The 24,636-nt window shown below is 46.8% G+C and overlaps 1 protein-coding gene across 4 annotated transcripts in view; it reads right to left on the bottom strand.

Moving 5' to 3' along the window:
* SLC7A1 (solute carrier family 7 member 1) overlaps positions 1-24,636 on the bottom strand; it is a 52,699-nt gene that overhangs the window by 6,962 nt on the left and 21,101 nt on the right. For 2 of the 4 annotated variants that reach the window (XM_049823291.1, XM_049823290.1), the window contains exons 2-12: positions 21,712-22,095; positions 17,421-17,579; positions 14,949-15,123; positions 12,906-13,030; positions 11,042-11,264; positions 10,070-10,209; positions 8,288-8,390; positions 6,281-6,492; positions 5,781-5,929; positions 3,257-3,365; positions 2,409-2,498 (exon numbers count right to left, since the gene is read on the bottom strand). In XM_049823291.1, coding sequence (XP_049679248.1) covers positions 2,409-2,498; positions 3,257-3,365; positions 5,781-5,929; positions 6,281-6,492; positions 8,288-8,390; positions 10,070-10,209; positions 11,042-11,264; positions 12,906-13,030; positions 14,949-15,123; positions 17,421-17,579; positions 21,712-22,081 — 1,855 coding nt within the window. In that variant the 5' untranslated portion in view covers positions 22,082-22,095. Of the gene's footprint in view, positions 1-2,085; positions 2,499-3,256; positions 3,366-5,780; positions 5,930-6,280; positions 6,493-8,287; positions 8,391-10,069; positions 10,210-11,041; positions 11,265-12,905; positions 13,031-14,948; positions 15,124-17,420; positions 17,580-21,711; positions 22,096-24,636 lie in introns of those variants that run through there. The other 2 variants (XM_049823293.1, XM_049823292.1) reach the window with 2 other exon arrangements.

Here is a 24,636-nt window from a genome sequence, read left to right as displayed (position 1 = left end):
AGTAGACAACAAAAATAAGTTAACATTTATAAAAAAAAATTACATACAGCAAGAAATCTGCATATTTTTAAATAAATTTCTTTGGAAACACACTTCCAGTCAGAATTCACCCCCAAACAGTCATTGCTGAATGTCTTAATTGCTCAGAATCTGGTACCCAAGGTAGGGAAAAACATCCCTACATCCCCTCCCACCACATCTTCAGTGCTTTTTGGAAGGCTGTGGAGAGTACCAACCTGTGTTTAAACAAAATGGACCTCAACCTAGTGGCTTTTAATTTCTATATTCTTCTCTCCCCACTTGAGCAAGACTTTCTATATACACGAGGTGCAAAGGCTTGGCAGAAGGTCAAGATGCAGTGACTGGAGCAGACCTTGACTTCATTTTCGGGGGGGGTGGGGGGGACACTGCACTCAAAACGCACCCTGAAACGCACCCGGGAAGCAATGAACACATTGCCTTCACTCCCTCCAATTCCAACCCTGGCAAGAAAAGCCTCTCAGTGTACTAGAAGGAAGCCAAGATCAAAAGTTTTCAGTGGGCAGAAAGGCTATAAAGTCGCTCTTGGAAACCTGTGAGAGATGGTCCACAGTCGGGCTGTGTAATCCAGGAGATACCTGGTTCCCCTTTTCGGCTGCACCAGATGCCTGGTGAGACCCTGGTCAAGTCATGCAGGGGTCTGTTCTTCAGTTCTTCATCTGAACGATGGGGACAAGAGCCCGCGCCCTTCGTCAGCGAGAGCCATGCTGACAAACAGATTAAAGATTGTCTGGTGTTCACGTGGAGGACACCTAGGACAGCATCCACTCAGGTTGGGAGAAGGGATTTCTGCAGTATCTATTTGGGATGCCCCGTCCCTGGAAGTGTTTGAGGTCAGGTTGGAGGGGGCTTTGAGCAACTCGATCTAGTGAAAGATATTCCTGCCCGTGGCAGGGAGGCTGGACTACATGACCTTCAAAGGTCCCTTCCAACCCAAACCATTCTGTGATTCTACAATTTGTTTTTCAGTACAAGCATGAATTTAAATCAGTGGCACTACATGGGCATGGCCCACCTTCATGATGGTTTAACAAGCCTTTTTTAGGGCAGTGGATTTGGCTGGGGAAAGCTATTAGAATTAAAAAAAAAAAAATAATGCATCCTACAGCAAAACCAAGGTACTGCCAACCAAACACAGACCCTGGTCTCAACTCCAATTTCTCACCTTTCAGGACAGCCTGGAGATGATCTCCAGCCCCAAAGGGAAAGCTCCTCTCAGCACATCAGACCGTACGCTCATGGATCAAGTTCAAGCCCCTGAGGATCCTCCTGTGCTTCCCCTTCCCGGGGCAGAAACGCGCTCCACCCGCTGACGCCAGACCAGTCTCATGGCCAAATCCTTTGCTAACGCCACGCGGCCAGCACACAAAACTGATGCGGGGAGCGTAAAATAGGTCCCCACTTGTTGTCAGAGCCGGGCTCACGAGCACTTGTTAGCCACCTCACCACTGCAGCCGCACCGCTGGTGATGCCAGAGGTGAAGAGGTAGGACGGCTCTTTGGAGACCCCCGTTCTTTTTGAGCCATTCAAGTACTTGCACCACGTAGTTTTATGACTAAACCTAGCAAACCCTCTGCTGAGTGTACAGGCAGCAGAAACATCTGCTGGCCTTACCTGCGCGCTGGCAAATAACCATTCACCCAACAAGCAGCCACCACAAACCCTCCCAACATTTCACAGCAGCAGTGCGCTTTAAAGCATGAGTACGTAGTTAAAAAAAAAGTTAAATACAACAAAAACTATGAGACCTGATACTTTAAAGAATGCAAGTCTTGCAGGTGCTTTCTTAACCAGGTGAAAGCCAGTGTTTGGCGAGAGCCTTTTTTTTGTGCGTACACATTGGGTACAACTCATATCGGGTGAAGGATGGATCTGGTCTAAGCCTGACAGTAGCACTGGAAAATCTGCTTCATGTATAGTCAGGTAGAGTATCTGTGGGGAGGTAATTCCCGGAGCTACTGAAAGAAAGACCTTTGTGAGGCCTGGTTTCATAGCAGCATTGAAGGTTAACCGGCACACAGAAGCAGTTTTCTTTCTACACGCTGGAAAAAAAAAACAAACCCAAACAACCAAAAACCAGAAGAGGGAGGAAGGGAAGCGCATAGCCCCAGATTAGCTGACAGTGTCGCCGGGAGTATGCCAGAGGTGTGGCTTTTTTCCTTGTGATCCCTTTTAACTGTGCTACTAAGCAAACTGCAAGCTGCAGCAACAGGGCTGGCGGGGAGTCCTGCATTACCCTTCCTTATTCTTGCATTACTGATTAACCAGATGTAACCTGGTTCAGGATCCCCACCGCAAAGCATCCTTCACTGCAGCCATTCCCCAGTTGCCCATAAGCCAAACATGCTGTCATTTACAGCTGTCCGAACCAGCGTCCGTGTTTCTCTCTGCATCTGCTGAGGCCGTGTAGGTGGCTTCCACGCTGTGCCATATTCCATAGGTAAAGTAGATGATGAAGCCTGCAGAAGCCAAGAGGAGAGGGCACCGTTAGCTCCGTAAGGAAACAGAAACCACTACTAACACCGATCGACACAGGTTATACCAGGGATAAGTCCAGCCATCCTGATAGCTAGCTTCTAGCGGACAGCCACTACCTTCCGTAGCAAAAAAGCCATTAACACAGGCACTAGTCTTTAAAACACAACCCACCCAGGCCCCAAACAGGGGGAGGCTGATAATAGAATAAACTTGTCATGCTTTCCAGCGAGTTCATTACAGTCCATTCTGCAGAGAGCTTTCTCTCTCCGTTTGTGTGCCTACAGCCTCCATCTCAGTAAAATACATCCACAACTGATGCTAGTCTTACTTGTTTTCATCGTAACAAATTCCCTAGGCATTTCAGACAATTCAGCCTTCCCCACATGGCTACTGGGAGCACCTTGGGATGCAGTTCAGTTCCTCCAGCTTCAGAAGCACAAGACCCACCACCTGGACTGCAATTCAAGGCCAGTCAACAAGAAATGTTGTGCGCTTTCTTGTTGGCAACAAGACCCATAAGATGGTTCGTGGGTTGTTGTTTTGTCCTCACAAAGGCTTCACGACCCTTGAATTTAAAACAAGGCTTGAGACACACTGCCTAAATGGCTTCATTTAAGTCACTGAGATTGACCAAGGATGATGAGAGTACAGAATCCCTCCCTGGAATGCTACAATATATTTATGGTTAACAAAATCTAGTGACTTTAAACATAGCATTTTATTACTCTCTCACACTCACCTATGAGCATCCAGACTGCAAACCGTATCCACGTGCCTAGGTCTAGCTGCATCATGAGGTAAACGTTCACAAAAATACTCACAACAGGAAGAAGGGGCAAAAGAGGTACCTGAAAAAGAAAGACAGATACATTGCATCAACAGGGCAGATCAATGGGCAGGCAAGAACATCGCATCCCTTGTGAACGGGAAGTGACGGCTGTTACCAACTCTTCAGCTGCCAGATGTGAGAAAAGGCAAGGTTAGACCAAAATGAAGGACACCAATCCACTGTGGGAGAGGGATGTGAACAATGTTGTTCACCTGTTTTAAGAATGGTTGTCCTCTTTTAGTGGTCTGGAAGGAGGCAAGAGGCAAATTTTAGCAGCAATACTAAATACTTGTGGGGCAAAGGAGAGAGAAGGAAAACCAAGGACTGCATCACGACAGGCACCTACTGAAGACCAGGAGAAGAAGGTAAGGGGAATGTCAGAGGAGGGACCCGAGGAACTTCATCCAGCAGGTACCGAGGTAATGAAGCAATATAGAGCAAATTTTCCCAGAGCAGAAGAAAAACAGGAAATATTGTAAGAGACGAGTGCAGCTGTACCAAGAATGCCTTAATGATCTGAGATACAAAGAAGAATAAGACAGTAAAGCCAAAATTCAAGAATCAGAATATAAAGAATAGCACAGGCATGTAAAGACAAAATCAGGAAGGACAAATTATAACAGTAGAAAGGTTTGTGAATATGGTAAAACCAAGAGGCACATGAATTTCACTCCTAAGGAAAAAGGAGACTTACGAAAAGAAACAGGCTGAAATGTAGGCTTTTCTTGATTTAAGCTTCACAAAAAAACCCCAAATTTATGGTGAGCAGCTGTTCACGTCATTAGAGAAAGGGGATGGGCACACAAATTAGAAAACAGAAGAATATTTTTCTAAATTAGGTTTTGTCAAGTCAGTAGGGACAAATGAAATTTCCCTAGGTGGGTGAGTTATGTACCCAGAGATTGCAGAAGTGATCTCTGAACTATTAATAGGCATCTCTGAGAGCTCTTGGTAGACTGGTAAGGTCTCCAAAGACTGGAGAAGGGAGACAAATTACCTATTAAAAAGAAATATAGAAAAACAACTGGGGAACAAACCAGTCAGCCTTGGATTCCCAGAGACTTTGGAGAAAAATCACTAATAGTCAGGTTGTAAATGTCTAAATGACAACAAGGAGATAAGAAACAGCCATTACAGATTTAGCAGTGACAGGTCTAATTTTTTTTTTCCTCAGACAGGGTAGTGGCTGAGGGGAAAAAAAAGGAGATGAAGTATCCTGAGTGTCAGGCAAAGAGACCTCCTCAGAAGCAAGTTCAGAAAATACAGTCTAGACTACAGTTCCGAAGTTTTCTGCTCCTGGACATTTCTGTTTCCAGTTCTGGGACCATAACCCCAAGATGAGCTGCAAACACTACCTTGGGCAACACTGGTTCATTAAATTATTAAAATCACAGAATTTACTGAAAAACTGTAATTGAAGAGCAGTAAAAATGAGAGCAGTTTGGAGGATGGGATTAGAATTCAAAACTAATTTAATAAGCTGGGGAAATAGCCTGAAATCAATATGATAAAACATGACTTGCAGGACTGTACTGGGGAAAAAACCAAAACATCCCACTGTTTGTTTAATATAGAAAGGATGGTGTGGTTGGACAGGGCAGGAAAATGACAGAGTTCTTCATACTTAGGGCTGTTAAAGAGAGAATGGTCATCCCTTAGTCTCCATGGGGACTAAGTAGGACATGAGAGTGCACTTTCTTAGAGCCTTTTAGTGGGTACCCCTTTGATGCTCACACACAAGCTTGCTTCTTGGGTTCTCTCTCCTGTATCCACAATGTGACATGGCCCTTCAAAACCATCCCCCTTTCCTCTGGTCTCTGTCTCTTCCATATCCTATAACCATTTGGTTCCAAAAGCACTGTCCTGCCCTTCCCTTCTGGCCACATCTCTGCAGCAGGTTCTGCCCTCCCAGCTTCTCCTGGACTCCAGCATCATTTACATTTCTTTCCAAGTCCTCTATGGTCACCTCTGATCTGACCATGTGGCTTCTCCTTCTGATTCCCACCTCCAACCTCTCAGCTAACCCCTTCAGGCCCTCTTTCTGTGCCAAATCTCCTTCTGCCCACAGGGCACTGCTGGGCAGCAGGCTTGCCACAACGCTTCTTCTGCCATACTGCCCTTTGCAGCAGAGCACCTACGCTGACATTTGAGGTTAGACCCCAAGAGGAAACCATGCTCAGAGGCTGGTCTTGGCTCTGGTAGGACATCCCTTTATGCAATGAGTGGAGACTACGAGAGGTTACAGCCACGCTAGCTGTAGAGCTCAAACCATCAGCTCTATTGGCAGCCCTGCATGGAAGAGTTCACATCATGCCCATATTCTCTGTGTGTCCATTTGGCCAAGTCCCCCTTCTGACACAGGCCAACAACACACTTCCTCCTCCAAACATCTCCCCAACAGCTCTTTTCTAGCTACACCTCCCAGGACACTCACCTTAAAGGAGAGCTTGGTTTTGCTTTCAGGTTGTTTCCATATAATGAAGCTGACAACGAGAACAAGGATGGCAGCAATAATCCATACAGCCTTTATCAGAATGCTTGGCTCAAGGGCAGTCAAGATACAGCTACCCACAATGAGGAAACCTGTGAACAAACAGAAAAGCTTACTGATTCTTTTTTTAGGAACGGGGGAAAAAAACCAAAACCACAAGCAGGCAAAGCAGAATCTGAAAGCTCGGCAAACAAAACAGCAACATGTGAAAAAGCTAACTGTAAGAGATATGTAAGATATGCCCTTCCCCCTATACCGACACGTACCCCATCTCTGGATTTCTTTTCAAGTCATAAATTTAATCTGTAAATCTTCAGTTATTTTGGCCATTACAAGAGCACATCAAAATCACAGCAACGAGATGAGCTTTCCCACCATGTTGAGTACAAGGACCTACCCGCCAGCTGGCTCACTGCCCCAGAGCCACACTGCCCAGTGCTTACCAATGATGAAGGTGGAGACGTTGACGACCGAGCCAGAGAATTTGGAAGGGTCTGAATTTGGGGGACACAATATAGCTTTGAGGGAGCACTTCTCCTCTTCCTCTGGCAGAAATCCAGCCTGCGACTCACTGGTGCTCACAGACTCATTGTTATCTGTCTCCTCTGTTGTCCTAGCCATCTGGTATGCCAAATTAGGCTGCTCTGGCTGATACCTAGGAAAAGGGAAACGAAACAAAGAGCATATTGGTTTGGTGCAGGTTACTGTTTGTTTAAAAGCCACACAGATAGCCATGGCTGCACCCCAGATCACTATAGCACCAGAACAGGCACACATAACATCTACACCCCTCTGTTTCAGGGAGAAATCTGAGGAATAACATCATCATAACATGAGCAAATATGGTCAGCTATTATCACTTACAGCTCTGTTGTAATGTCAGTGTTTTAAACTGAACAGTGCTCTTCAATAACCCTATCATCCATGTCACCAAAACAGGACGGAGTGATAGCAGTGAGGACCAGAGACAGAAGTGGCAGGGGGACAGACAGACGGTCATTACTGGGCCATCAGGTTATCTGTGGCAGTTCAGCTCTTGCATTTTGGCATGAAGGTGGCTAAGCTAACAGCTCAACAGGTATTGCACCCCAGCAGCTGCTGATTGCACCCTGCGGTGACTTTCCTGGTGCCCCATTCTCCTCCATACCCATCTCTTCTGCTAGATTGTCTGCTGCCACATAGGGAAGGAAGAGGTGAACGAAGAATGGTAATATTTTTGTTGCATGCGTGGACAGCACTTCATCCAAGAGGGTCCTGATGCACAGCCGTGTGGCTCTATGAAGAAAAAACACTCTTCCAGCCTCAGCTCTCCTTTACAGAAGGTTTTGCCCTTGACACTCAGCCACAAGCCTGAATAAAGGAGAGGGCCATTTTGAAAGACACCTTAAAATCACTCCTGTGGGTATGTGTTTGCAATAAGGGCATTTGTGAAACACTGCAAATTGAGAAATGCAGTGAAATCTTTGGCTCCAGCCACAGCAGGGTATTAGTGGCAGGACCTTACAGCTTGGGAAACAATTCAGCTGCTACTTCATTAGGCAGCCAGTGAAGCAGCCAAATCACTGCCCAGGCTGCTACAAGACAGGCTGTCAGCTCTGCAAATCTGCGATGGGGAAGATGTCATACAATGGGTACAGCAGCTTGCAAAAATAAATAAAGAAAACATTTACAGCTGTATGGAGAAGAGGGGAGTGAGAAATCAGAGGGAAAGTAAGAAGGGCAAGGAAAATCATCAAGAATTTTCAAGGGACAGGGTGGACAGCACAGGCTCAGAGCAACTGTATTACAGCACAGTGTTGGCCCTTCACCTGCTGCAAGACAGTTCTTAGTTCAATGGTGTGAGCAGGTAAAAAGCCTCCACTAGACTGAATAAATCATTGAACACAAAGCTATTTTTCAGTAACACAATCTTCAAAATACAGTCCTCATGGGTAGAGTGCTGTCGTCCGTGAGGTGCCAAGCAATGAAGATACTCAATTTTCAGCTTAGGTTAGGAAAGCTATGGGAACTCAGCATTTCTAAAAGACACGCACTAAGGCACTGATCCGTGAAACACTTGCTCAGCTTTTTTGCTGCTGCTAGCTTTATCTTGAACCCCCTTTCAAAAGTAAAGATGACCTGAAACTATATCCCCAGTGGGAACAAGAGTGATGATGACGCAGGCATCCAGGACCCCTCTTCTCTCATCCCTACCCGTTGGCGTATCTCCCAGGGCATTCACTGTTGACCACATCAGGAGCAGCACGGACCAAGGGTTAACCAAGTTCAGAGGACACCCTTGCAGATCCACCTAACACAATCCCCCATGAGCTTAAAGAAACAAGTTCTTCACGTGCTTATAGCTGGAGATGTTCACAGTTTTACTGGGTCCATGGAAGCTACGAGGGCATCTGATCGCTGTGTGGATTCACGTCTGTGTGATACAAGAGAAGCTGTTTCTACATCCATACCTCAGTACCAACACACAGGCTGCCACCAAGGAGTAAGCCAGGAGAGTCCCGATGGACATGAGATCCACAAGGTCTTTCAAGTCGAAGAGAAAGGCCATAACAGCTGTAGAAAGAGAGGAAGATGAGAGAGGAAAGAAAAAAAATCAGTAACACGGCAGAACATGTGCATCTCAGGAGCATTAATGATGATGCAGCACACGTATGACTGTTGCTCAGGACTTGGCAGGGAGCTCGAGCTGCCCTGAGATGAGGAGAGGCAGGAGTTGGTGCATGAATACCCCGAGTCTCGCAGGCTGTCCCAGCTCAGCCTCACTAGCTGGAACTAGAGGAACCATTTACTACAGTAAATGCCAGCCTGTTTGTCTCATATGGGTATGTTCACCCAACTACCAGCAATAAGCAGGTGTTTAAGCCACAGCCTCGTTGTTGGAGTCCCCTGGCCCAGCCGCAGCACCCCTAAGGTGACAATTATCTCCTGGAAGTAGCTAGAGGGAACAGAGGATGGGCAGCACGCCGCTCCAGTGTCTCAGCTCAGCTGGGGCAAAACCAGGCTGGTGCAAGCATCAAGGAGGGCATCTTGAGGTAGCATGCTTCATTGTGGGGGTTTCCAGAATGAGGTATAGACTGCCATGCTCCAGGCAACCCCTGGTTGTACAGAACTTTGTCTAAAGGCCTTCAGAAGCAGCAGCAAGTAAGCAGAGGACAGACACCACAGTCAGACATCCAGGTGACGCCACCGGTCGTATGAGAGCGCAGGGATCTCAGAGCTAAGCCTGGCCCAGCCCGTCCCTCCACGCACCACCTGGAGCCCAACCACCAACCCAACCTTCAAGCTCAGCTGGTAAGTACTGTCCCTGCAGCTTCATGTGCATTTTGGTCCTAGGCGCTACAGACCACTCGGAGAAGACCTGAAGGGACTGCAAAGCACTTTTTTTTTTTTTTTACTTTATCTGGCTGGTTTTTCCCCCCGGTCTGGACCCAGGGACACCTGAAGAGGAAGGTGTGAGAGAAGCAGCTGTGAGGAGGCTCCACAAGTCCCAGCGGCAGTAGCTGAGCCCCTTCACAGGAGCTCAGAGCTCACGGCTGCAGTCCAGCAGCAACTCCCCACCAAAGGTGGCACGTTCTTGTAATAACAGCTCATCCTGCCTTTGCAGCAGAAGGTACAGAGGAAGCAGCAAGGCTCTCCTCTTTGCTAGGCATCGTGAGGAAGGGGGCGGCTGCAAGAAGAGGGCAAGACGCTCATCCTTGCCATCTGGGAGGTTTAATTCCTGTATTCCTGGGGGCCAGGAGAAGGAAGGGGAGAACAGGATGGCTGCCAGCTGTGACTAACTGATTAACAAATGCCAGTGCCACAGGGGCCATCTGCCTGTCTCCGGTTGCTCTGAGGTCTTCTGCCAAGCTGCTATCCACAGGCAGTGTGGTGTCTTCAGCCAAGCCAGGCCAACAGCCACAAGGATGGTGGGGCACCACTGGCTGCCACCTTGCAGGGGGTTAATTATTTTTAAGGCCAGCAGAGCACCCAGCGAGCAAATGAAGACAATTCTTGGCGTGAGACAGGATGGCAGCAATGAACTCTGAGAAAGAGGGACAGGCACAGAGCAAGCCATTCATGCTCGCCCACCCCCCTCCAGGGCATGACCCGGAAACCCAGGGCACCCTCTGGGATGTCGTGCTGTGCAATACATCCGATTAGTAAGTGGGCTAGAGTCAGGCGGACTTATCTGCCCCTAGGATGAGCTTATGTCTCCTTTCCACACATTCGTGCAAGTCTTCGGATCTTACCTGCAACGGCCCCTGATGTCACTGTTGCAATTACTGGAGTTTTTCTCTTCTCGTTGACTTTAGCCAAAAATTTAAAGAGAAGTCCATCTTCTGCCATAGCATAAATTATTCGAGGCATTGGAAACATGGAGCCGAGGAGACTGAGGACACAGAAGGGGGAAATAATCTACTTATATCACCTCCTACTGAGCGCAGGCACACAAATGAAAGCAAGTTTATGGCAGTACAAACACAGAACAGGTGGCTTTCATTCACTTCAGCTTCTTCTTCAAGGGCTCCCTCCACACACCCATGTTACTGATAACTGGCAACTGAGGTGCAGCTCTAAGAGTCTGGATACCCAAACTTAGCCATGGGGCATGAACAGCCTGACTTTCAGGTAGCAAAAGAGCTGTAACTTCCATGAGCCTCCATGAGTTGCTCAACTAATTGAATAACTCTAAGTTGATCTGAAACAACAGGCCTCCAGAGTGCAGGAGAAGATGACACATTCTGCCTCCAGTCTGCCCTGCCTCCCATCCAGATGGCTGTCCTGCAGGCAACCTGCAGACAGACAGCCCTGGATATGGTAAGCCCCATATGCTCCAGAATATGCACCCTGCACTACCTGACACAAGTCTGCTCTCCACCCAGAAGGCCAGGATGTCTTGCACACAAACCGTGCTTGCACTGCAGAGTTGCCTCCATGACTTACTCACTCAATCCAGATTTATATTCCAGAGATGCACCTGCTGGGTCTGCTGCTAAGATGGGAGTTCTGAAGTGATACTGGTCATGCGCATCTCTGAAATCTATCACAGGATGAAATCCTGGTCCTTTTGAAGTCAATAGCTCTGAATTTCATCCCTGGTCTCGGCTCCCTTGACCCAGGGGAACACAGCGAAAGGAAAGCCCTGACATGCACCATTTTTTAAAGGAGCCAGAGATACATGTTTGCCTTGAGAGACGCGCAAAGGAAGAGCAGTGTCTCACCTCGTAGAAAGCGCACACAAGGAACCGACAGCCACTGCATAATTGGCTCCGTCCCAATCCACATATTTAAAGGCATTGGGTAAAGGGCTATTGGTATCCAGCTGGTAGTAAGGCATCATGAGCGTCAGGGCAGCTGACACGCCAAAATAAGCCACGAAGCAGATGAGCAGAGATGCCACGATGCCAATAGGAATGGCCTTCTGGGGGTTTTTTACCTCCTCACCTAGAAGAAAGAAATTGAAATAGCAGCTAAACGATGAGCAAAAACTTTATCCCAACCTGGGGCACACTGGCCAGGGCTTTCAAAGGCTTCATGGGCAGTGAAGCACTGTTTGACCATGATGCTGCTGATGGCCTGCCCCATCCCCTTTGCATACCAGAGCCTGTTTGCTCCCACTTCTGCTGCTCCTGTCACACCTTCTGACAAACATTTGTGGAGGCCTTGTAAACTCAGGCACAGAAACAATCTGTATTAAAAATATTCCTTTCCCCAAAAAGGATTATTTTTACTTCCAATTACTCCTGCTATCCCACTGATAGTGCAGCCCCAGGAAGAGTTAAATGATCACAAATGATGGGACAAGAAATGATTGTGCAGTTGTAGGGCAAATACTTGGGTGACCATTTCAGTTAGCATCTCCACCAGAACTACTACACAGCGAACACAGCACCAGAGCAGCCTAGTTCCAGGGAAAGGCAGACTTTGCACAGCACCTGGAAATCATATGGATCTTTGAAAATCCCTCCTAGAAAATGGACTCCCCCTCTAGTTTTTACAGAAAATTTTCAACAACCAAGTTGGGACGAATGTGTGAAAAAAAAAAAAAAAAAAAAAAATCCTCAAAATTCAGGCAGGGATTAATTAAGAAACAACTTTGAGCCTTCTCTGTCCTACAAAGTTGTGCTTCTCTGAAAGCAAGAGCTCCTGAGGTTTGGCATTTCAGGAGGATGAACCAATAAGCAGAGACCTATACACCTGTAAGTCAAAGGCAGATGAATGTGTTTCTCCTCCAAGGAGAGGCCCTAGGGCTGGCTGGAGTAATGGAGCCAGCACTTCTCAAACTCCTTGGAACAAGAGGCAGTACTGCTTTATCTGTCTTTGTGATGATCTCCTCCTCCCTCTGCTCCAGCTTTGAAGCAACTCAGTTCTTGCCAAATGTGAAATTTAGGATAATCCTTCCTTTCTCCAGGGAATTAAGATTCTTCTTAGCCAAGAGAAATATGATAATGCTGATGGCTGCTCTCTCAGAAGGAGATCTCTGAATCTTTGGAGATAAAAACTCCCCCTGATTTTGAGGCACAGCTTTAGGCTACAGATGACTCCCCAGAGGCTCCCTCTTTCTCTGGCTCTTTAAATACACTAAGCCAGTGGAGCTTCTTCAGCTGAAGGCACCAAAGAACCCTGCTCCAGAAAGAACTGTTGTTTAAAGCATCATCTGGAGTTAGAGGTTCAAACTTCACCAGTTGTACAAGGCATCTGAACCTGGGCCTTTCCTGTTTGCCTAATTGGTAAAGCTGGACATGTTTTCTGTGGAGTCTGACCTGGTTAGTGTCATCAGTGACCATCCATGAGATTGGGCCCTGCAGGCAAAGAAGAAGGGAGAAAGCTTGTTTTGTGGGTTACACGGTCTAGCTGCCTGCCACAGCAGCTAGAAGTCAACACTCAGGCACCCAGGGACAGGGACATACTCAGCACTTTGACTATTAGGAGCAGCTGAGTCAAAAGTGTATTTTGGGCTGAGGATCAGAGGGCTGATGAATGCAGTGACCTGAATTACTCATTATCTGTGCTGTGCAACATTACTGAAAGCCAGTCTACCAGCAACAAGGTTCATAACCAGAATGAAGACATCTTCCCTCTTACCTGTAGTAGCAATACAGTCAAATCCCACGAAAGCATAAAAACACGTGGCTGCCCCTGAGAGGACTCCTTTCCATCCATAGGGCATAAACCCTCCAACACCGTAGAGCAATTCTTCCTGTGTCTGACTAAAAGGCATGGCACTGGGTTAGAAGTCATCCTGCCTAGGTGGGAGTAACAAAACTATTCATATAGCTCATAACAAAATCCAAAGCCAAAGTTCGAAGGAACACGCTCTCCCTTTCACACGCTAGCATACAAGCACCAGGCAAAACACTAAGCCCTACCCACTGCTGAGCTGTGGACTGGCCTGCAACAGTCTGGAGAATGCACAGAATAAAAATGGTTCATGGTTTATTCCCACCACCTGGTTTTGGGGGTGGATAAAAATGTCTTGGCCAAGACAGGGAGAAAATAGGAGAGGAATTTTAATATTCATGCTAACATTACTGCATGTGTGTAGATATATGTACTCTTTTAAACATAAGCTTTAGAAAAAGCGCAACATGTAATTCTGAAAGCTGAAGACTGAAAAACATGTAAACCATCCACTTTCCACCTAAAAGGGACTCTGATAAAGTGTAGGTGAATAGACATCAGAGAGCAATGCAGGGTGCCATGACTGTCTAAAATCCACCCAATCCTCCATTCTCAGCTTCAAAATTCCCTGTGCCAAGCTCATTCCCAAACCGTGCTTGCGACCCTGAGGGAGGAGATGAGCCTGCATCCTTGACACACCAAATGCTTTGCTGAGCTTCATCCAAAGTTCATTAAAGTCAACGGACAGACACGTACTAATCCCAGTGCACTCTGGATCAGGACCCCAGATCCATGGGCCTGTGTTGAGTCATGTATAACATACCCTTCAGTTCAAGTGACTTAGGTCACTTTTTCAGGGAAAAGCCTTTGTAAAGATGAATTAAGGCAATTAAAGTAAATCCCAAATCTGCAAGCTTTATCAGGTGTAAGCGTCTGAACTCTCTTGTAGAAGCTCTGTTGAGACTTAGATGAAAACTGGCCTGTTATTTGCAGAAATAGCACAACCCAAATGTGGATTGTGCTGGAAATAATGATAAAGTAAAGTAAACCCCAGACAGATTTAACAAAAATAGTAAGTGCTACAGGTCAAAGTGCTACAGATACACTTTGAAGCTACTGCACTAATTGCTCCTTGCATGGGAATAGCAATAGGGAAGAAGGGGGGACCTTTCCTATAGAAGCAATTTATTCGCAGCAGGCTGAATTTTGCTCAAATTTGAGAGGCTCAATAAGCAGCTTGTACACAAGCCAAACTTGATCCATGCAACATTTATGAATCTCTCCAAATCTCTCCAAAGCCAAACTGTGCTTCCTTGCAGGCCAGCATAAAGGGTTTAGATAGCAATCCAGGACTGAGCTGATATATGTGGAGAAATTTAAAGGCCCTCATTCTGTGTTGTACAGTCTGAAGCAAAAATTGAACAGCCTTGTATCACTGGCAACCCTTGTAAGCGCCTTAATTTTGATCTTGTATAGGAAGACAGGATTTTGGCCAAGTAGCAAAATGTCACTAAAAATGGATTTGCGATATGGTTGCTGCAATGCATTGAAATAACCTGCAACTTGCCTTCATTTTACTGAGGCATTTGGGACAATGTCTCCAAAAGGCACAACGGTGCCTCAAGGATATTGCCCAAGTGTCCAAAGAAACTACAGAGCTATACTTGGTCATGGCTTCGCAGAGGCACCAGAGCCAGCCTGGTGTAGCCTTGAGTAGGCAGTTGTCTAAAAAGCTCTCTTCTCTCAAATTTGGATGCTGTATTGGTCAGGAGGCTGGAAACAGTCAGTTCTGCAGCAGGGCCCATGTTGACCCAGCCTACCTCCTACCAGTTACAGCCCATCACCACAGTCTGCTTTCAACAAATGCCCACCGAAACCAGCTTTGCCTCCAAGGTATTTGGCAAAGGAGGGAGCCATCCCATTTTCAAATCACTCCACAACCCCCCCTATAAACTTGCCATTGAAAATGCATCAATTTCAGAGCTGAGAAGAAAAGATCCAACCTACTTCTCTCTGTAAATACTGTGGTTGGTGATGTAAATGTCCTTTTCAGTCAGCTGCCAGTTTTTAACAGACCCTTTCACGAAGCCAGAGACCATGACGAAGCCGAGGACGAGGATGTTGATGCAGGTGAACACTTTATTCACCAGGGCAGATTCCTTCACGCCAAAAATTAAAAGCCCTGGGGAAGAAAAAAAAAAAAGGCAGATAGGCAGTCAGGTAGCAGGCGCTGGGGGCAGGTAGCAGATGCTGGGGACTTGCAGAGGTAGCCCAGCTCTGTTCGTGCTGTGCTCTGCCCAGCTTATCACACCTCATTTCTCCACAAAGCCAAGTAGCTCAGGTAGGTCAGGATTAACTCACCCAGGAGGAGGAGGAGGAGGAGGACTCCAGCCCAGACAGACATTACTACTGTGGGATGTGACACAGCTTCCCACCCAGCATGCCCATTTGGCATTCACCCCTGGTAAAGTGCTTTGCTAAACTGCTTCTAGCGCTTTCAAGGCCAGCTCTGGTCACCTCATGGCGCAGCGCTCTGCCACCTAGACACAGCCTCCAACTCCATTCAGAGACCTGAAGAAAGCATCCCGGGTGGCTTTTCATGAAGGAACATTGCCTTAGAGGTCTTGGCCACATGCAGAAGTTATGGACAACATTCAACTTTCCTCAGAAGCAGGGGAAAACATGAGCAGGGACCGAATCCAGGAGGACAGCTACTTCTAGTGCTGAAGACACAGAAGAATGCGGCATCTCGGGAATCCTGCTCCAATTTAAATCAGTGGGAGCTTTGCCAGTGAGTTCAGCAAGAGTAGGATTTCAGCCTGTGGTCTTAAGAGCATCCATCTGAAGAAGAGCACATTTACAGGCTTTGGCAACCAGCATCTCACTGAGGCATAGCTCAGCTTCTCAGAACAACAAGCTCTGGTAACTCACATTTGCTTTTCAGGTGCCTGGTTTTCAAGAACCCAAACATTTACCCCAAATCTAAGGCAGCAGCTGAGGGAGAAGGTAAAAAACTTCACATGGGCCTGAGGGAGAACAGAAGCACAACAGGGTGTCCTTACTGCTATTCTAAGGCACTTCAAGGAGGGGGGACCATCCTGTGCACTCAGCTTTCCTCCTTTTAAAACAGGAATTAAGCTGAGACGGCCACATCAGGGAAGTATTTGATAAAACTGCATACCTGCCTAGGAAAACTAGTAAGTTACCTTGTAGAAATCTGAAGCTCAGGACAGTGCAAGCAGAAATAAACTTGTAGTGCTTATATTTGGCACTAAAGCTGCTCATTCAGCAGCTTTTTGTAGAAAAGAATGGGTTTACATTTTTTTATTAAAACCCAGGGAATTTGCTCCATGCAGGGGAATAAAGTCATCGGTAATCTGTATAATTTTACGCCTCGGTAGTGCTAAAGTGAGGAGTCCTAAATTTTGTAAATCGTATCTGAGGTGAAAGACCAGATTCCAATTTGAATCTAAAGAAATTCCTATTATATACAAATGAACAAAGAGGAAAATGTTCTCTCCCATTCAGATGTAGTCCTGAAAACAGAGGGCTGCTATTGACTTCAGCAGTCCTCGATATAGTCCTAGATCCAAACGCAAACCCATATTGCCAAAGCATCCCTTGCTTATGACGCCTGTCCCTGTGAGCACAGCTCACTCCGTAAGATGACCATCCTGATCAGAGTCCGAAACGTTGGTATAACCTTGTCAGGGTGACACTGCAGCTTCTGCATTCTCGAAACCACAGAGGGGTACACAAGAGGCGTAATTTTTTAGATTTGTCTAAATTTGGCAATGCTTTGCAAGATCCATTTGGAATAGAGGTAAAAGTTCAGAAGGATTTTAATTTTACAAATTTTCAAAACTTTTACAAATTCTGATCAAAGCCTTGGCACACTTTTAGGAAAAAAGAGGTCCTGACTGTTTATCACACATTTATTTCTCCAGACTCTTGCATTCACTGCTGCAAACCGAAGCCCATATGTAATTTAAAAAAAGAAACTCAAAAACAGTAGTACACGAGATTGTTACGGGATTGAGTCCGTGGTTTTTTTTTCTCACTTTGCTGGCTCAAGGCACCAAAAATTGGCAGATTATCAAAGGGGGAATAAGGTTGATAGAGCAACAGAATGAAATTCTTGTGTAATAGGATTTGTGGAGGGAAGGATTAAACTTCTGTACCTGATTGAGGATAACAAGTCATCTTTTCTTTTCTTCCTTATATAAAATTTGATTGAAGGTTTTAAAAGTGGCTCAAAAAATATTGAGACTACTCCCCTCTAATTAAAAACCTTGTAAACAGGCTATGCTCTGTGCTAACTCCACAGCAGCTATATAGGTCAATCCAACACTTGTAGCAAAGAAAGAGTCTTTAATATGTTGTCCAAAACAAATCTGGACTTTGTGCCTATTCCAAAAGCAAACAATGAAATTACAGAAGAAGGACATCCAAGACTCACAAACCTCTCCAAGGTTTTACCTGTTAGGATGATGATTATCACCACGGCGAAGATGTCTGGGTATTTTGCTAGCACTCCGGGAGCATCCATCGTCATGTATTTTTTACAAAAGTCTTCAATGTGCTGGCCTATGATTTCATCGAACGTCGCGCTCCAGGCTCTGGCCACGCTCGATGTTCCTGCCGGAGGACAGAAAGGATGCAGATCACTCTTCATGGCTGGCACACGTTCCAAACAGGGGGCACTTTGCACAGCTTTTTGCCGTGGAGGGCCTCAAAGCAGCCTTGCATGCGCTCCCCGGGTGCTGGGAGCAGCCTTTCCTCTGCAGATCCAGCCCGCAGCCTGTATTCACGCCTGGCATCTGCTTTGATGGCGACACACACAGGTCGGTGGGTCTCTGACTTTTTCCTTACGCTCCCAGCAGCCTGAACATCCCCCCAAACGTGGTGATTTCTGCTACTAGAGGGGTCCGAGTTTCTTCCCATACCAGCAGAAATCCCTGGCAGCCCCAGCCAGGTGACCGCAGCCCAGGCAGAAGGACCTTCGAGAAGCCAGCCTGCCTCCGACAGCGCGACGCTGGAGCACCAGAGCCTGGACCACAACACTCGCCCAGCTCTGTAAGCTCTGCACTGCAGCAACGTGCAGGTCTGCTGGGTGCTAGAGCATGCGAGGGCAATAAAGACTCACGTATACTTTACAGGTTATCTGAGAACAAGTCAGCCTATTGCACGGTGACGATCCCAGCGAGCGGCAGGACTCCTGCCTGCAGCACCCTTAGACTTGTCCCTCCAGGGCCGCTGTTTGCTGGGGTTCCCAAGAGCACCAAAGCACGCGCGGCTTGCCGGGGTAAGGACTGAACCTGGGGTCTCAGAATGACCAAGTCAGGATGTTGTCTGGGCCAGAACAGTCATTTCAGAGAACTGAAATAGTAACAACGAAGAGCTACCACCAGACAGCGACAGCATTGTGTAAAATAAGTAGGTTTGGGCAACAGGCAACTTCTCCCTCTCCTGCGTTAAAGTGGCTATCGTTACGGTCTCAATGTCTTACACAGCACACTATATATAACAGCATCTAATTGCATGATAGAATTGTTACCGTACATAATGACCTAATTAAAAAAAAAAAAAAAAAAAAAAGAGGTTGGTTTGGTTTTGGTTTGCAGAGCAGTTCCTCAGAGGATGCCGTCAGGGGCCCCCTTCTACCTAGAACAGTTTGTCCTGACACCCTCACCCGTGGGCAGGTGTTCAGGTCCCGACTCCAGCACCTGCAATCGTGTCGAATAATGGCCATGCTCACCTACAGCTAAATCCTCTGCAGCAGCGGCAGGCAGCACCTGCAGCAAATCTGGGAACACTCACCCCCCAAATCCAGCTTTGCAAAAGTATGAAAATAAGCTGCAGAACAGACCTGTTTGGAGACTCTTCTGTTCACTGAGAGAGCAAAGCACGCAGTGCGAATGCTTTTAAAGAGGTGGGAGATCAGTGCCGTTAATTTAATCTTGAAAAACTCCAAAAGGTATTGTATACCACATTACAATTTTTCAGCTTAACTTTGGCACAAGTTGAGGGAAAAGACTATTTCTTTAGTGCCTTTTTTTTTTTTTTTTTTGTCCTGGCTCTAATATATCATGTTCTAGGACAGGAACAACGAGCTCCTGCACGTGTCACATTAGATGCCAGTTGCTTGAATGCCAGTTCCACGTAACTGTCAGCTGTTTATCCCAAACTCTCTGTAACCAACAGCCTTGAGGGAGCAGGGGGAATCTGACATTCTTCCAACATTGCAGACACCTGGATAATATCCTACTGTTGCTAGAGAGCACGGTGCAAAGCCACTCAGCTTGTATCCAGGAGGATTTACTAGTTCTGGGTCAGCATAACCTCACCAGATCGAGCCGGCTCCTGCCCGCAGCGCCCAGCTCCCAGGATTGCTGCTGAGCTCAGATACAGGGCTCGCTGCAGGAGCAGGCACAGGCCAGGAGGTCACTGCGTGCCCCAGAAAACTCCAGCAGCGGCTTCTCAGCAGGGATGCTGTTACTCATCATATTACCAGCTCCCACCAGCTTCCAGTTCCTGAAATGCTTCCCACAATCTGGCATGGTTCTGCAAACCCACGTGATCCCAGAAGGAAGTTCACTCCAGATCCAGGTCCCGGATACCTCTTCCTTCTGCCTAGACGACAACCGATCAGTTGCACACCCATTTTTGCTCATCACCCACTTCGAAGGCCCCACACCTGTCTTACCCCAAACCAAATCACTTCAATTAATTACAAGCTATTGGCCACCCATCCCAGGACCCCAAGATTTCTTTTTCCACCCCCACGATACTTTCTGAACAGATGTCTGAGAACCTCAGCGTGAAAGCAACCAAGCTGGCTGAACCCCTTACAGATGCAAGCTCCCACCAATCTGCCTGCGTTCAGTGGCACTACCTGGTATTTTCTGCAGCATGACTAAGAAAAAAATTGGCTTTCTGCCCCTCTCAACCCCTGGCTCTGAATTGCAGCATGTGCCTGCCAACATATCTTTCTCCTCCACACCCCTGAAGCTGCTGGGAGCTGTCCTTGCTCACAGAGGGGCAATTAGCATGGGGAAAGGAGGGGTGAAACTAAAAAAGAGAGACCTGCTACAGCTCACATCCTCCCCCAGTTGTTTTTCCTGCTTGGCCACCCTTCCTTCCAAATTACGAGGAAGCCAGTTGCAAACATGCATTTTTGTCACAGGACTGAATTAAAAGTAACAAAGTTGTGTTTGAACACATTCATGGATAACATCTACTTATTTTTTACTGAATTTTCTGCCTCATGATAATATACTGAGCAGCCAACTCTGAAATATAAACTGAGGCAGTGGTTCAAAAGCCATTATGAGAGGAGGGGAAAAAAAAAATATTCAGAAATACCAGCCTCAGCCCAGGTCCAGGGAGTGTAACTTTCAGTATATAAATCTTTTCATTGTGCATTTGCAGAATCAGATTTTGGGACAGCATCCACAGCTACATCGGTCATGTTGGTGGTCCAGTATCATAGTGGGAATGGCCACATAACTAACTACACGAGGAGCATGGAGGAGACTATTTATCATTGCATTTCTGGAACAGAAGATAAATCACCAAGAAATCTGTTCAATTTTTCTACATGTAGCCTAAGCAGAGTCTATTTTAGAAGTCTGGAGGAAATTATATGCTTACTTTTTTAAAAACTATTTTTATCCCCTCCTTGCAGTGAACCTGATTCATAAAAGAACCGCAGGACTCAGATTTCCTAAGGAGATGAGTTTAATTGACTCTGGCTTTTCATCCTCTCATTTCTTATTAAAGAAAAAAAAAAAGAAAAAAAAAAAGAAAAAAAAAGGAAAAAAAGGAGGAGGAGGAAAAGGTTTCAGGTAGCACACAGAGCAGAACCAGCACAATCTCAGACAAGCAGCTGCTATATCACTATATTGTTCTTGATAAGATCTTAGCCTCCCCAGCACCATGGAAACTAATCTCCAAGGTAGCACTTACACATCCCATAAAATGCATTTAAAAAAACCCTCTTCCTTCATTAATTTAGCATAACATTGGTTTTCATTTTAACTAGTAAGTCTCCGCTCTCAACTGGCAAGTTGGTTGCAGCCTTAATTACAGGCATGATGACAAGCAGCATGCCCAGAATGTGCTTGAAAAGACACGAATCCTTAATTAGGAAAGTGTGGCTTAGTTTTAATGTATCAGCTGAGTTGTACACTGCATGGTCTGAGCTTGATCCAAGGCCTCACCTAGTGGGAGTCAAGAGCTTAGAAGGGATTTGATTTGGACGTTTCAGGGACTGTGAACCAGCAGATCATCCTAAACTTAATCCTGCAGCCATTCACGAAACAAAACTCTGATCTCCAGATACTTTAAACACGTCTCAAAGGGACCAGGAATTAATCCTTCATTAGCCGGGAGTACAGATGCTGCTGTGTAAAAGCATCCTTCCGTCAGCGGCTTCTTTCTCGGCAGAGAGGACACACTTTTGCTCCCTGGCAAGCGTGCAGCAGTCAGGGGATGCCACAGGGATGACGCAGAGATTCAAAAGAAGCTGTAGCAGCAATAATCCAGCTTCAGGACAAACTCTCAGCCCACAGCACACCACTCACCTTGTCAACTGACAGGAGCCAACAACAACATGCCCCACAGACGGGTCCTGAAGTCCTCGGTGAGTGCAAGAGTGCAGCACCTATTCTGTAACAGTAACGCATGTGCCCAAACAAGGCTGATCTTACAAACTGGGCTGCCGTCCCAGTCTGACACTAGGGTCTCGCAGCGCACCCACCGTACTTACCGATAACATAGGAGAGGATTAAATTCCACCCTGTGATGAAAGCCCACAGCTCACCCACGGTCACGTAGCTGTAGAGATAAGCTGATCCCGTCTTAGGAACTCGAGCACCGAATTCTCCATAGCAGAGTCCAGCCAGCACTGAAGCTAAGGCAGCAATCAAGAAGGAGATAACGATGGCAGGTCCTGCGTTCTCCCGTGCCACGGCTCCAGCCAATACATAGACACCTGCACCCAAAGTGCTGCCTACACCCAGAGCCACTAAGTCAAATGTGTTGAGGCATCGCGAGAGCCGACTGTCTTCTCGAGTGCAGTCCACGTTTTTCCTGCGAAGAAGCTGGTTTCCAAAATTGATAATTTTCTGACACTCCATCTTCGTGTTTGGGCCTGCAAGAAAGATGCTGCCATCATTACCTGGACCAGGATATACCCCAGAGCACCATCACTGCACAGGTACACTGCTACAGCCCTGTTACATTTCAACAAATTAATCTTCCCACTTTCCACCTTTTTATATGGCAAAAGGTCTCCTTCAGCATTTCACCTAGGCTTAGCACAAGGAATGAACAAAGCCCATCTTTCAGATTTCAGAGCGGTTTTCCTGGGCTGGGAATTAAAAAAAAAGAAAAAGACAGATATACAGAGACACGTACTTATATATGTTTTTTAAGTCTCGGGGTGAACTAAGAAGTGAATATTACATCCCAGAATAAGGCACCACACGTGCTACTGTCCCTAGAGCACAACATGGCCACATGCTGCAGTCAGTGACGCCATTTGCAGTCAAACAGACCCGCTGGGACATTTCCCATATCTAAGCTCCAGCTCCAGCCACAGGCACTAGCACAGGCTGCTGTTGCCTACTACCGTGCAGGCTAAAACAGATATACTTAGGAAAAAGGACATGTAGAATCGAGTTCTATTTAACCTGGTTACACTGAGGCAAAGGCTCAAGCTATTTTGCATTTGCAACAACTGAAGCAAGAGCAGAGTGGGGCTCCCTGAACGTCCCTGTCCTACTCAGAACAGAAACACTGCAGGACAGGGGTGTTTAATGAAACCATGGGGCAGGGTTTCCAGCCGTGGTCCCATTTCAGCAACTGCACTATTCCCATGTACGGACCTGCTGGCACGGCCAAACAGCAACGTGCAGCAGCTTCAGTGTGCAAGCAATTCAGGTGCAGCTCCCCTGCTTGGGACCTTAGGATGCGATTAGCAGCAGGGTAAAGCAAACCCTCTCTGTGGAGGGATCCCTTAGGAAATCCTTCCAGAGTTTCTCTTGCCATGAGAGACACTATCTTGCAGTGCTACACCATGGGAAGATTTTGCTGTGCAACTCACCAAGCCTACAAATTCGACCATCTGCATAGGCATCCATCTAACGCAGACAGTGATAGCCCTCATTAAAAGCTACAATTGGTCAAACCAGCATGGCCAGCAGCGGGGTCAGCTCCTTGAGGACATCCGTGGAACCAGTGCTGTTAGGAAGTCTGTCCCTCCAAGATTTATGTCCTTGGACACTGCCCGAGTACACAAGTTTTGTCTTACCATTTCTGAAAAAAATTAAGTACATTGTTTCAAAATTGTCCTTGCCTCTAGAGAACGGCTAGAGAGCTCCTTCTCACAGCATTACCTGAACCATGAACACAGCATTAGAAGGAATTTCTTGCTTTCTACACCATGAAGTCTAGCACCGGTTGGTCACGGGCAACCACAATGTACCATCAGGCCTTCCCTTAAAATTTCTAGGTGCATTATCTCCACTGTCAGAAAGCTCCACGAACACTCCTCTGCTCTCCAGCCAAAATGCTTTAGTATGCAGCGTTCATTCACATGATCTTGTGCCAAGAATGGCCTTTTGCCACTCGGGTGGTTATCCCAGCGTACCTTTAGAGATCAGTCATAACCTCTCAACCTTCATTTTGCACAGGTAAGCAACACAAGCCCCAAAGACACAGGCAGTCCCTTGCCCTGTCTGAAACTGTTCACCTCTGAATACCCTCTGAGCAGCAGTGTATCCCATCGGCACCCTTCTGCTTGTTGCATCAAGAGGAACCATCAGAAGATGCAACAAGAGCATCCCAAGAGCAACCACCAAGAACTCCAGTGGGTATTCAGTCCACTGCTTTCAGCTGGACACCTGCCCACCTCCCCAAAGCAGGGACAGGGCAGTCCTGAACTTTGAACTGGGGTAAGGTGACACTCTACCAGTGTCTGTTTTCCTCTCCCAGTCCCTGACTTCTCACTAAAAAGTCCCTTTTCCACTGTGCCAGTTTCCTACTAGTCCTCATCTTCGTAAACAACTTCCTGAGTGGCATCGCATCAAAAGCTTTGCCGAAATCAAGATAAAGGACAGCTACCGTTCTTCCCTTTAACCTTAGAAGTAAAAAACCAGTGGTCCCCCACCTTCCCTGTGTCTCTTATCAAATAAAACTGCTTGTCTCTCATAGGTAAACTCACGTATCTCTTCGCTCTTCTCCAGTCAATGGGCACCACTTCCTACTTTGCAGAAGTTTCACATTGCTGGTTCACCACCGTTTTCATGCTCTTGTTCTTTCCAATTACCCGTCCCTGACCCTCCTCTTCTGAGTGTTGCTCCCACTGGCTGTAGCCATTTTCCTCAGGCCACACTCTGCCATCCCACCTTCATCCCAGCGTCATCATCCTCGTTCAGAATTTGGCACCTGGATAATATGATGCTCTCCACAGGTAGGATGTTTCCATAGGACCTGCTGGATTACTCCTAATTCACATACACAGAAAAGCACGCACTAAAATAAAGCAGCATTGGGCGAGCTGTAACAAGGCATGTTCTTCACCTTGAATGGGCCTCCAGTGGAAGAAATCCAACACTTGTGACAAGCACCAAGAAGCTTTGAACGTCCCTGCAGAGCCACACTCCAACCGAAGACGACAGGCAACCTAACC

The sequence above is a fragment of the Accipiter gentilis genome, chromosome 19 (genome assembly GCF_929443795.1).
Source record: "Accipiter gentilis chromosome 19, bAccGen1.1, whole genome shotgun sequence".
In the NCBI taxonomy this organism is placed as follows: domain Eukaryota; kingdom Metazoa; phylum Chordata; class Aves; order Accipitriformes; family Accipitridae; genus Astur; species Astur gentilis.
This window is presented reverse-complemented; position numbering and strand designations above follow the sequence as displayed.